This window comes from Polyodon spathula, chromosome 4 (assembly GCF_017654505.1).
Source record: "Polyodon spathula isolate WHYD16114869_AA chromosome 4, ASM1765450v1, whole genome shotgun sequence".
Lineage (NCBI taxonomy): Eukaryota > Metazoa > Chordata > Actinopteri > Acipenseriformes > Polyodontidae > Polyodon > Polyodon spathula.
The window spans coordinates 85,707,188-85,719,747 of record NC_054537.1 but is presented as its reverse complement, the minus strand read 5'-3'; the positions used below and the strand labels follow the sequence as shown (position 1 = coordinate 85,719,747).

At 36.8% G+C, this 12,560-nt stretch overlaps 1 protein-coding gene across 5 annotated transcripts; it reads left to right on the top strand.

The window, feature by feature from the left end:
• Window positions 1-654: 654 nt before the first annotated feature.
• LOC121315015 (transcription termination factor 1, mitochondrial) lies at window positions 655-9,367 on the top strand. 5 transcript variants are annotated; one of them, XM_041248852.1, is made up of 3 exons: window positions 655-704; window positions 1,292-1,494; window positions 5,953-9,367. In XM_041248852.1, exon 3 carries the CDS (start codon window positions 5,983-5,985, stop codon window positions 7,120-7,122), a length of 1,140 nt encoding a protein of 379 aa, XP_041104786.1. In that variant the 5' UTR covers window positions 655-704; window positions 1,292-1,494; window positions 5,953-5,982; the 3' UTR covers window positions 7,123-9,367. The 5 variants fall into 5 exon arrangements, 3 of the variants coding, with proteins under 3 accessions (XP_041104786.1, XP_041104787.1, XP_041104785.1); XM_041248853.1 differs by lacking the exon at window positions 1,292-1,494 and having other exon boundaries at window positions 668-704; XR_005950188.1 differs by lacking the exons at window positions 655-704; window positions 5,953-9,367 and adding an exon at window positions 3,710-4,740 and having other exon boundaries at window positions 713-1,494.
• The last annotated feature ends 3,193 nt before the right edge of the window (window positions 9,368-12,560 follow it).

Sequence of the window (12,560 nt, the reverse complement as noted above, 5' to 3'; positions counted from 1 at the left end):
TGATCATGGAGCCCCCACCCCACTTCTGGACCTATTGTCTGTACAGCTACTCCAGACATGTGGCTGGTACTCAGAACATCACAAATAGGTATAACCATCAGTAGAATTGTGGCTGTGCTGGACTGAGTGCAACTTTTCAAACTGAAGACTGTACCTTTAAAACATGTTTGGTATTCCCTGAAAAACTTTCTTCAGGGACATTATGCTTTAACTGGACATCAAACAATCCAATAATTCATGTTTGGATTAATTTGAATGCTACTAAAGAAACAGAAGGGGCACTATAATACATATAATCATTATTTTATTAAATAGCCACCAAAAAACGAGGACCAATAATAATAATAATAATAATAATAATAATATAATAATAATAATAATAATAATAATGTTGCACTCAAGCACTGCTGACTCCATTGCTGGCAGATAAGCAGCAATCAATATTCACCACAAAAACACTCAGACAACAATAAAGGCAGTAAATTCTAACTGGAATATTAATTTATAACAACCAAGTATGTACTGCCATCTAGGTTACTTATCATATCACTTCTTTTAAATTCAACATGGTGAAACATCCAATACTGCAGAGGGCACCACAGAGCAGATCACGCGCTTGATGATTACAACATTTGACAGGTGATCTACCATTATTTCACAGTTGGTGGTTAGCTAAGTCCTTCCTGGAAATGTGCAATGTAAAGGTAAGTGAAATAGATTTGTGATGTACGGTATTTTAACAACTAGAGCATTAAGACGGTTTACTTTGCCTTACGTTGTCTGGGTTGTAATGTACAATAAGGCTATTTTGAAGCAGCGTTTTTGTGTTGAAATATAGTGAAAAATAAAACTGGAACTGAAACTCAAGTCTGCTTGACTTTATAAAAAAAAAAAAAAAAAAAGAAAAAATCGTTGTAAAATGTGTTGAAGTGAAAATAGATATTTGGCGGTAATGCAGCCATAAATAAAATAAAATAAGTAAAAACGTATTTTTGTACATGTTAATTCACGGGTCATATAGTATTACTCGAACAGGTCAGTAAACTGTAAAATAAGTTCTGGTCTTCTGATTTAAGTCATAAAGTATTGTATGAGACGTAACAGTAAATTGCTAAATTAATTCGAAAAAGTATATATTGTTAAAAAAATAAAATAAAAATATCTAGTGTTTATTTTAAGGGAGTTTTTAGTGTATCCCACTGTTGGGTGTACAGTAAGACAAGCAAGTAATGTCTTTTTTTTAGATTTGTGTTTCTTTATGTAATTGCTTTCTTTCCCCTTGTTGGTTTAGGGTCAGTCTTGTGCAGGCAGCTTCAATTTCTTCCTCTGTAGCAGAGCAACGCTTCACTGAGAATTTTGGATTGAATGGATTAAGCCTGCAGGCTTGCTATTAAAATATAGAGGTTTATTTTTGTTGTACAGTATATATTTTTTTGTATGCTTTGGGTTTAGTTCTCTGTTTGCCATGGCCTAGAGGAAATCCTGCTAGTAGAGGTGAGGCATATAGTTTCTTTGAGCATCCTCACAGTAAGTGCCTGCCAATGTGCACTCCTGGGTCAGGAATGAATCAATCCAATGGTGCAGTATTGTTGGTACCTTCAGGCCAAAAGATAAAATAGGTAACTTTGGAGACAGAGCCGGACACACACACACACACACACACACACACACACACACACACACACACACACACACACACACACACACACACACACACACACACACACACACACACACACACACACAACACACACACACACACACACACACACAATTTGCATTGACTCACTATATTTTTATTTATTATGTCTAACTCTAGTCAGACAAAACTCCACACAGTGTGAAAAGTCGACAAATTAAATATTTTGGCACTTTTTTTTTTTTTTGAGGGAATATTTAGTTATTTCGTGTTTTACAAAGTGGGGACGTCCCCACAATGTTGTTTTTTAAGGAGTTACTATCTTTGTGGGGACATTTGTATTTCATCGGAACCTCTGACCTAATTGGTCACTTGGGAGCTGAATTGCAACGAACAAAAAGCTGTGGGTGAACCCGTAGTTAGTACCTCAGGACTAGATTAAACTAGTGCGCTAGTTGTCACCAATTGCAACGAACCAAGAACTTCCAGATTGACGCCAGATGTGGATTAAAAATGTTCCCAATTGCAACGCACTCCAGATGATGACTGCTGCCCCCTAGATGTTCCTGATATACGGGACTAAATTAAACCACCAAGCTCTTTGGACTAAGCAGAGGAGTTACCGTACTAACTCGAGTTAAAATGAGGAAACTGTTTAGACACGTTTTCTGAAATGAAACCATTAATAAAACCGATATCAAATATATAGTATCGAAAATATGTATCTGACATTTAGCAGAGCTTTCAAATTTTAATAAGGCAGTAAATATAATTAATAAAACACGATACTGAGATGCTGTTATAAGTGACTCGCTCAATTATGGAGGTGGCTATTGTCTTTAACATACGTGTCAATTGGATATTAAGCTGTCTCCTATATAAAAGTGTGCCTCGTTGTTAACACATCAATTCGATTTGTGCAAAGATTTACGTTTTGTATGCTTGGAGTGCGCTCTGCCCGAATGATGTCCAGGCATTATCGATGTTCACAAAATCCATTTGTTATATACAGTGAACAGGAGTTTAAAAGGCGATATGGTTTATCCAAAACGGCAGTCAGAAGACTGATAAATTTGCTGAAACCATGGCTGTAAACTAGAGGAAGAGGAGGGCATCCTATTAACCCAGCGCTTCCAGTTTTAATAACTCTTTGATTTTATGCCACAGAATCCTTCTTGCGTGTTAGGGGGGAATCTGATTAACATCCACGAAAGCACTGTTTGCCATGTTGTTCACAGGATCTCGAAGCTGGTAGCAGCACTTCATGAACTTTGTCATGCCCAATGAAGAGGAGCAACAAGATATTTGCACCTTGTTTTATTCTACAGCTGGAAGGCTTTTATCACAGTGTTCTCTTGGCTTACAAAAGCTACCCTTCCAGGAGGTATCTTCTCACACCAGTGCTCAAACCCACATCGCCCTCAGAGCTGAAATACAATAGGAGTCATAAGAAGACAAGAGAGTGTATTGAGAGAACATTTGGAATATTAAAACAGCATTTTGCCTGTCTTTCATTTGGTTTGCTTACCACACCCATGAGAGCAAGCCAAATAATCATTGCATGTGTGGTACTTCATAACTTGACAATTGACTGGGATAAACCCCCCACCCACCCAAGCCTTGCCCAGGTAGATCAACCAAACCCCGAGAATTTCAACACTGTTGAGATTGGACCTCGACCAGAAGAAAGGGATGGACAGGGATTTCAAAGACTGTAATACGTCTCATTTTACATGACATCAGTAGCCGACATTATTTTTATATTGTATATGAAACTGAATCAGCAATTACAATAATTCAAAGAAACCATCTCATACAATAACTCAAAATAAATAACTCCATCAAAGGGAAAGTTACAAAAACAACAAAAAAAATCTATCTCAAAAGTAAGACTGATTTTTAATTATCAGAGCTACTAAACTCCCTTTTTGTCCCAAGTAATTCTAATTTACCCGATAGTATCTCTCTTTTGATTTGTAAGATTTGTAAGCTTTCTGCTTTCAGTTGCATCTTCTCATGTAACTGTTGCTCTAATTTCATTTTTAAGTTGTGCTCTTTCTTGGACAACAGCAGCCCCATGCGTCTTGGCCTATCCTCCACCCCACCTCGCCTCTGCCCTACTCCTCTCCCTGTCCACACCCATGTCCACCTCATCTAACCCGGTCTCCTGAGCTCCAAAACCCACTGGTGCCTCTTCTGGATTTGAGAACTGGATTTCCTGCTCAAGGGAAGCGTCACTGTCAACATGTGATACATTTGTAACTTGTTCACTGTTTATTTGTGATTGTACTGCATTGTATTGTGTATTATAGATCTGTATAGTAGCTTAAATTTCAATAAAGGCTTCGTTGTTATTACACCTGCGAAATCTCTTTCTGAAAGGCATAGTTGTTGGTTCTGAAGATTGTGAGCCCGTTTCCTGTTTGTTACAAGTGATGACGTTGTCTCGGTAGGTGAGCGGCAGACAGAGGGAAGGTTCCACCAGACACAAGGGAGCTCCATCTATTGATGCCACCAAACTGGGTATCATCAATATAATAAAGCTGTATAACTGGGGCAAAGGATGGTCAGGCGAACTACTCAATCGCTGTTGGCGTTGCTTTGCAAAAGCATTTCTGGTCTGCAGTTTCTTTTAAATACATTTTTTAAATGTAATATTGTTCCTAGACACCTTTTCAGGAAACACAGCATTACATCTGGTTGCAAGTTCACTCCAGACATTTGAGCGTTGCAAAACCGCTGTGGCGTGTTTTCTACAGTTTTGATATAATTTTTATGTACTCAACGAAATCAAGTTTCTGCTCTGTCGAGTAATTCCACCAGCCATAACTTCGTTGGTATTAATACAATAAGTATAACACCTTTATATACTTGGATGGCTCAATTTGCTTATGTAATTAACTTGACAGCTTTGATACTTGCTCTGATTAAAGGTCTTTGTTAATAAAAATATGCAAATAAGTTTTGTTTAGGGTAATTGAAAATGTTTTTTTTTTAACATGATCAACCCAAATTATGAATGCGTATTTGCGAATATATTCAGTCTTGTAATAAAGACGACTATGGCAATCTGATTCAAGCATTCAAAAATCTAAAAGGTATTGACTGTGTCGACCCAGGGGACTTTATCAAGGAAGGACCAGGGGTCACAAATGAAGATTAGATAAAGGGGTGTTTAGAACAGAAAATAGGAGGTGCTTTTTTACACAGAATTGTGGGATCTGGAACCAACTCCACAGTAATGTTGTTGAAGCTGACACCCTGGGATCCTTCAATAAGCTATTTGATGAGATTCTGGGATCAATAAGCTACTAACAACCAAACGAGCAAGATGGGCCGAATGGCCTCCTCTCGTTTGTAACCTTTTTTATGTTGTTATAACAGCAATGTAGTGCCAGAAACATCAACTATCTAAGGTTCAGAAATATGCTCAGACAAGCTTCTGACAGGGTCTGTAATTGTACCATTGCAGCAGATTCTGTTTAACCATGCCATATAATACCTCATTTAAAATGCATAAAAAGCTTTGGGGGGGCTATTTAAATAATTGATTTATCTGAACGAGAGCAAGGACCAAGTTACCTCTCTTGTCTTCATAGTTCTCATGCAACTTGTATTATGATTTACTGAAACATTTTCAGTCCAGTAACCATTGTTGAAATGTTACAGGGCTGGATTATGATGAATAAGTTATAATGCAATAAATATTAATTTCAAAGTGACATCTTTGTTACTACATAAATACATGACATAGTGCTTTTTATAATAAAACAGCAGGTTTAGCTAGAATCCCACGCTGCAGCTACTTAAAATCTAGCTACACACAATAATATATATGTTTACACTGTTCTGTTGTGTCGTACAAGCGAACGAGAGAACAACAAATTTTATTTAAAGCTGATTGCATGCTTTATGTGCATTGCTTATTTAAGTGTAATCCTATATTTTTACTTGACTTATGTAGGAGTGTATATGACAGAAATATCAATAACAATTTGTTAATACAACAACACTGTTATCCAACTAACCACCCAGGTAAAGAGATTGAGATAATAAGTTCCTGGGCACTATTTTGAGCAAAAGAGGTATTTATTTTCAATCATTTATTTTTTATTAAGTGTGTAACAGCTTAGCATTTTAGAATTTACATCATACTTTTTTGGGGGGATTTGCAATTCGGTGTGATTTTTTCATTATAATAATGTTGACCGAAAAGGCTTTTAATCTTTTGTAGTATTCATAAATAATGCTGTTCCCTAGGATTGTTATTTTAAAATGTGATGACATTATGACTTTCTGTAATGTCTTGTCAGATTCTTGGATTACAGATGAAGACTTGAAGGATGACTCTGTCTCGAATCATAGGCCTGCTGTGCTACACCACAGGAAAGTCTCTGCTGAATCTCTGTGCTGCTCGACAGTTTCAACCAGCTTACTTGAGGCTATACAATGTACAGTCCCAAAAGGCAAGGAAAAGTCCAGTAAAGGAGAATGACTCTTTGCTGGAGAACCTGGTCAAGCTTGGGGTAGACATTAAAATGGTGAGGAGAAGACAACCAGGGGTCCTGAGGAAGTTGATCACCAACGAGCATGGTCTGGCGCGCTTTCTGCAGGGCAAAGGGGCTGCCAAGGAGACAGTGGCCAGCATTATTTCCCGGTACCCACGTGCTATCACCCGCTCACATGACCACCTGGAAGAGCGTTGGAGGCTGTGGAGGAACATCTTCCAGGCTGACAGCGAGATTGTGAAGATTGTAGAGCGGTCGCCCGAGTCCTTCTTCCGTTCTAGTGACAACGACAATCTGGAGAAGAACATTGCCTTCCTGAGCTCCCTGGGCTTGACCTCTAAGGAACTTCACAGGCTGCTGACCACCGCTCCCAGGACCTTCGCCAACAGCGTGGAGCTCAACCGGCAGATGGTGGAGCTCCTGCAGGATGTCTGCTTCAGCCTGGGCGGCAAGCAACCAGATCACTTTGTGAAGCAGATTATCTCAAGAAATGTTTACATTCTCATTCGCAGCACCAAGAGGGTGAGGACTAACATTGAGTTTCTCCAGAAGGCTTTCAACTTGACCGATGAGGAGCTTCTCAATCTGCTGCAGGGCCACGGGGCTGAGATTTTAGACCTATCCAATGAGTATGTCAAGAGAAACTTCAAGAGTGCAGAGCAGAAACTGCAGTCGCTTGGCTGCTCCCAGAAGGATGTCAAAAACTTCATCCTCTTCTATCCTCCGTCTCTCTATGCCTCGCCTGAGACTTTAAAAAATAAAATAGATTGTTTGCTAGATGCTAATGTTGATATCAGACAGATACTGGAGAAACCAAGGGTGTTGGACTTTAGCATTGACACTGTAAGGAGCCGGTTAAAGGAACTAGACAAGGCAGGTTATGATTTTAAAAAGAATGGGATCGCTATTTTAGACTCCAGTAGAAAACGATTTGAAGCCAAGTTAGAAAGGCTGTCTGTAGTGCCTGAAGAGTAAGTTACCTTTGAACATTGTTGTAAAATAAACTGCAAAAACTATGTTTGTTCAATCATTTAAACTAATTCTGATCTTTATACTTCCTACCTGTTATGAAATGGCATTATGTGGTTTGAACCAGTGTGTTTTTAAGTAAAATAGGAAGGAAATCAAGAATCTCACATAAATAGAGGGTACCCCATGGACATAAATTGATAACTGTATTTTAAAAATGGGAATGGTTAAATATTAGGGAGATGTAACAAAGGGCAACTGTCATGAAACTTTTTGAAGTATATAGGTATATATAAAATTATTTAAATATATATAAATAAGAAATAAGTATAAAAAGCTGTATACTTTTGTCCTATCCTCTTGATAATACTAAGACCAGCTTTTCATTTTCAAATTAACACTTTACAGACAACAGTGGATGTAATTGGTAAACGTGCCACCGTGAAGAAGCAGGACCCATTCTAGATATGTTCAAGTATTAATTTATCTCCATGTTGGCATATTCCATCCAAAACAGCAAGAAAAATTGAAAATATATATATAATATAAAAACAGGTAACTCTGCAACATCTTTTGTTAATGTACAATACATGGTAACATGGTCTGATTGCATGACATTTAGTAAACAGAAGAAACTTAATCAGCAGCATTGTCTTTGAAAATTGAAAACGCTATGTACTTAAAATATAAGCAAATAATCAAAAGGTCTGCAACAGAAGAAATCTGGCTAATGCAGGTGTAAGTTAAGAGAATAGACTTTGAAAAATAGCACTCCTTTAAACTGTTGACAGCTGTAAGTGGCTAAGTGACGCTTTATCCAGGAGGTGGCACTGTGTTTCTGAAATATGTGGGTTTCCCCACTCCCCTTATATGTGGTGCTTTATCCAGGAGATGGCACTGTGGTTCTTACATGTGGGTTTCCATACTCCTTGTATGTGGTGCTTTCAAGCATCCTTACAGTTTTTGGTGCCATAATATGTAGGTAAAACAGTAGCAGCAGAATCCGTTGTGTCACCCGTTACCAGTTTTGTAAATGCAACTGTGATGTAGTTTTTAATGTTTGATGTATACTTCTTGTTTACTTTTTAAACTGCAATTGCATATAGTTAGATAGTTACACAACTTATCATTAGGCTGGATATCAAAACCTTCCTCAATTCTATCAATGTACAACCTCCTTTGTTTTAAGCTCGCTGTAATTTGTTTTGAACAAGCCTTTACCAACTGTTCATCTTAATATATAAACAAGAACGTTTATTTGTCTCTCTGTTCCTCCTTTATACGTTCGGACCCCGCAGGAGCCAGTGCAACCAGACTTTGCACGGCCTCCTCTTTCATCCAGGGGAACGTCAAGGGTTATGTTTGGATACAAAATTTTGACCCCCATACTTTATTTAGTAACCCCATTGCTGGATCACTACAGTAGCCATGTATCTCAAATTAAGGAAACCTACAAAAACCAAATAATTAAAGAAGAAAAATTTTAAAAAAATGGCAAAACCCCCCCAAAAAATATAAAGCTAAAAAAAGTGAAAGGGGTCAGAGTGCATTGTACGACACCCAAGATCAGTAACTTATAGGAAACCGTAAGGCTACTGTTCCAAAATTTGTCATGCATGAAATATTGAATTTCCCTGGGCAACGCCGGCTAATTCAGCTGGTATACCTATAAAAGAAATGCCTGGCTTCCAGTTTGCAATACTTTAAGGAATCTTTCAGTAACTTATTTCCATGCAACTCTAAAAAACACTTGGGAGGAATCCAATTTCAACATAGTTAATGTAAACTTTGTAAAATATCCAGATAGTGCATAAATCCAGTGACCTACGAGAAAAAAAACTCTTTATTTGAAGTTTAAACCATGAGTAGTACTTGTGTAATTTTTGTTATTTATATAATTGTCACCCAAAAAGGTGTCACATGTACTTGCCTAGTGAGTATGCAATGTTTAAATTAGACACAACAGATACCTCTCACCACTACCCTCCGATTTCAGAAACATATTTAAAACAAAATGAAAATCTCTCTTGCTGTCTGCTACCACAACCGTTGGGCTTTTAAACAAGTTGGGGTTAGGACATGAAGGACCGCAGCATTGCGCAAACTGACACGAATGTCGTTTAGTCCACATATCATCTAATGCTAATACAATCTAGGGAAACCACGCCGGTTATTGGCATTGGTGTGAAAACAGCCTCTGAAATTATTGGTCAGCTTCTCTTGAAGACTGCAAAATTTGAGTAGGATCATTTCCTACACACACACACACACAAAATAACAGTGTTTGGCTGTTCCATGAATCCTCCCTCAGATGTGGGAAATCAGTCTGCTTTCAATTCCCAAATTTTATCTCAAAAATTTTACAATGTAATGTTTATGGCAAATAAAAAAGTACAAAATATATCTATTCGGGGACTGTTTTTTTTTTCTCAGTGGAAGGATACATAATTCATTTCAAATTTTCTTCCTTAAAAAAGCTAGTTTGTGTAATTAATTTCCAAAAAAAAGTAGCCATTTTCTAAGCGAAATAACCCATGACAAGGGTTGTATGACAATTCTTAACGCACTTCCTGGGTGGTTGAATACACTCAACCTGCGGACTTGTGCCTCACAATGCACCCAAGGGGTATGGTAAGAATTGTCTTACAGGACACCCTTTGTGTGTATATATATATATATATATATATATATATATATATATATATATATATATAACTACTGTATGTGAATTTCTTTGGCATGATTGGCAAATAAGAATGTGTTAGCCCTTGTACCATAAATAGAAAAAAACATTTTCAGTTTTTACAGCATCGGAAAAAATATATTCATGAAAAACAAACACCAACTGTTTTTCCTGGCAGTGCTGGAATTTATAGTAAAGAAGCGTCTCTTGTGTAGTGTGCTGGCTGCCAATTCTCAAAAAATGTTGCACTTGACTGAAAAAAAAATTACAAAAAATGGTTGTATACTAAAAAGCAGACGTTTCCCCAGTACAAAGAACAGTAATAAATCTTCGGGAAAAAAGCTGCAAAATGAACGCCCGCTGTGGGAGTATAAAGTCATTGTTTCAGGCTATTTAATGTATGGGATAAAGGACAGCAGTGAGACTTCATAATCTTGGGAAGCAGGTGAACGTCTGAATTGCAATTGACTGCTATTGGTATATTTAATAGCCTTATGATATTAAAAAGTAAAGAGTGTGTACTGTGTCACATTAAAAGCATATGCTCCTTTCTGCAGTGAAAACCCTTCTCTCTGTTCATATTAGTGTACAGCCACAGCAAACCAGAAACATATTGGAAAGAATTATGGATCCTGTGCTTATGATAACAGTAAATGAGAAATCATTTTTTATGCGTGTGTATTTTCATGCTTTCTACTCAACTAAGCTATTTCTACCGATACTATTATCTGCTATTTACTGATGTAGCTGCTGTTAAAATTCAACTGACCGTCCAACCAGGCTGCTGTTTAAGTGTACGCATCCTTTATCGCTTGTTGTTGTTGTATTTAAAATACTATCAGCAGTTTATAAAAGTTAACATTAAACAAAAAACAATGTTGTTGAATAAGTCATCATTTTTGGACAGTGTATGTCATTGTTTTTCTTTCTTTTTTTTTTTTTTAACGTAGTCCAGAAAATGCTTCTTGTGGAATTTCATTATTACAGAAAAATCATTGCCTCTGCATTAGTACTTATGGATCTATTTGGCTAGCAGGATCAATGGTGAGGTTTACATGCTGCATGAAAATTAAGTTTCTCATGCACTGAAAGCTGTTAATAAAAACAAAAATGCAACTAAATAAGTACCAGTTTGAATTTGCATCTTAATCTACTTTGTGGCTTTGAAATACATTCTTAAACTTAGCCTAGGTTACTGTGTACTTCTATTGAATGTATAATAAAATGAAAACATGTATGTAAATCATTTTTACGACTACAATAGAGCACTGGTACCGGCTATTCATCACATTAACAGTTAACAACCTCACGCAACATTAGAGTTATGCACACACAAGTAAACCTAATCTAAACATGCCTGAAAAATAAAACTGTTCAGATTGCCCTGTGCTAAACGATGTTGAAGGTACAGCAGGGATGCATTTCATGTTATTGCTTTACACCAAGATGTATTAAGAGCAGAAATGGGTCAACGTCAAGTGTGTGCTTATATTATATTTGTTTTTATTTTACTGTTTGGAGCGGAGTATAACAAGATTTTGAAGACACAGACTCCTCTTCACAGCATATTATGTGACAGTCCTACACTGACAGTATGCATCTCCAGTTTAACCTTCCCACCGCAGGTTCCTAAACTTAGCAGCACAGGATCAAGAAACTGAAAACACAACCAAATAATGCATAATCAGTCAGCAAATGTTTATGTTCTTAATTTGCCTTGAAATCATAGCTTCCTCCTTCAAAACTAGAGGCCCTCATTCCAGTTTGAGCTGCACGTTCGAGAATGTAAATGTACGTGTTGTTTATTTTAGAACTGGCTTGGCAGATCAGGCTACAGGTTTATAAAGCAGGCCTTTCATTCACTACACCACAAGACATGTTTTTAAAAGTATATACAGTGATGTTTAATGTTACATTTCTTTAACAATTCACCCTTTTTTTAGCACTTTTATATGTGTAGTAATTATTATCTTAGCTGCATACTAATGATGTACCTTGCCCTGGAGAAGATTAGACATAACCAGTCCGTTTAATTATGTAGAAGTATTTGAAAAATGAATGCTATCCACAGATGTTCATTAATATGTATCATGTTAACAATGTGCCCTTCATTTTAGCTAATCCTCTGTGTCAGGAAATAACAATACAATGTGCCCTTGAGTAACTATTTGTAAATTACACATGTCAATCAAGAAAGTGCTTTCAATGCATATTTAAGCAGGCTCTTTAAAATATATTATTGCGCTGTTGTCTTTCAACACATGGCTGCTGCATGTGGTAAAGAGTGCACAGTTTAAAGCTGAAGGCTAATAAGAATACAGACCTTAAAGGTCACATCTAGATCCAATTTGTAGGGAATTGTGTTAAATCGATATCACTGACAAGAAAACTCCCTTTGTTAAACATGGATACTTACACAAATATACTGGGGTTAGTTATTTAGAAAAACTTGACATGCATAGCTTTCCAACCTGATTTAAAAAAAAAAAAAAAAATGTAGTAACTGTTTGATTAGAAATAACTGGTCTAGTTGAGAGGAGCTAAGGAATTACAAGAAAAGCAAAATATGTAACTCCCGAGCATTTACTTTGTTTAATTTAATCACTGTATCATTTCAATGAAAACTACTGGATACCACATAAAAGCCAGTTTGGCTAAAATATTGTGTTACTCTATTAGTAACAGGAAGGCATTAAATGATATAATCCTTGTCTAAATATAGAAACCCCTTATAATGATTATGGTTTCCAAAGCTCATCAC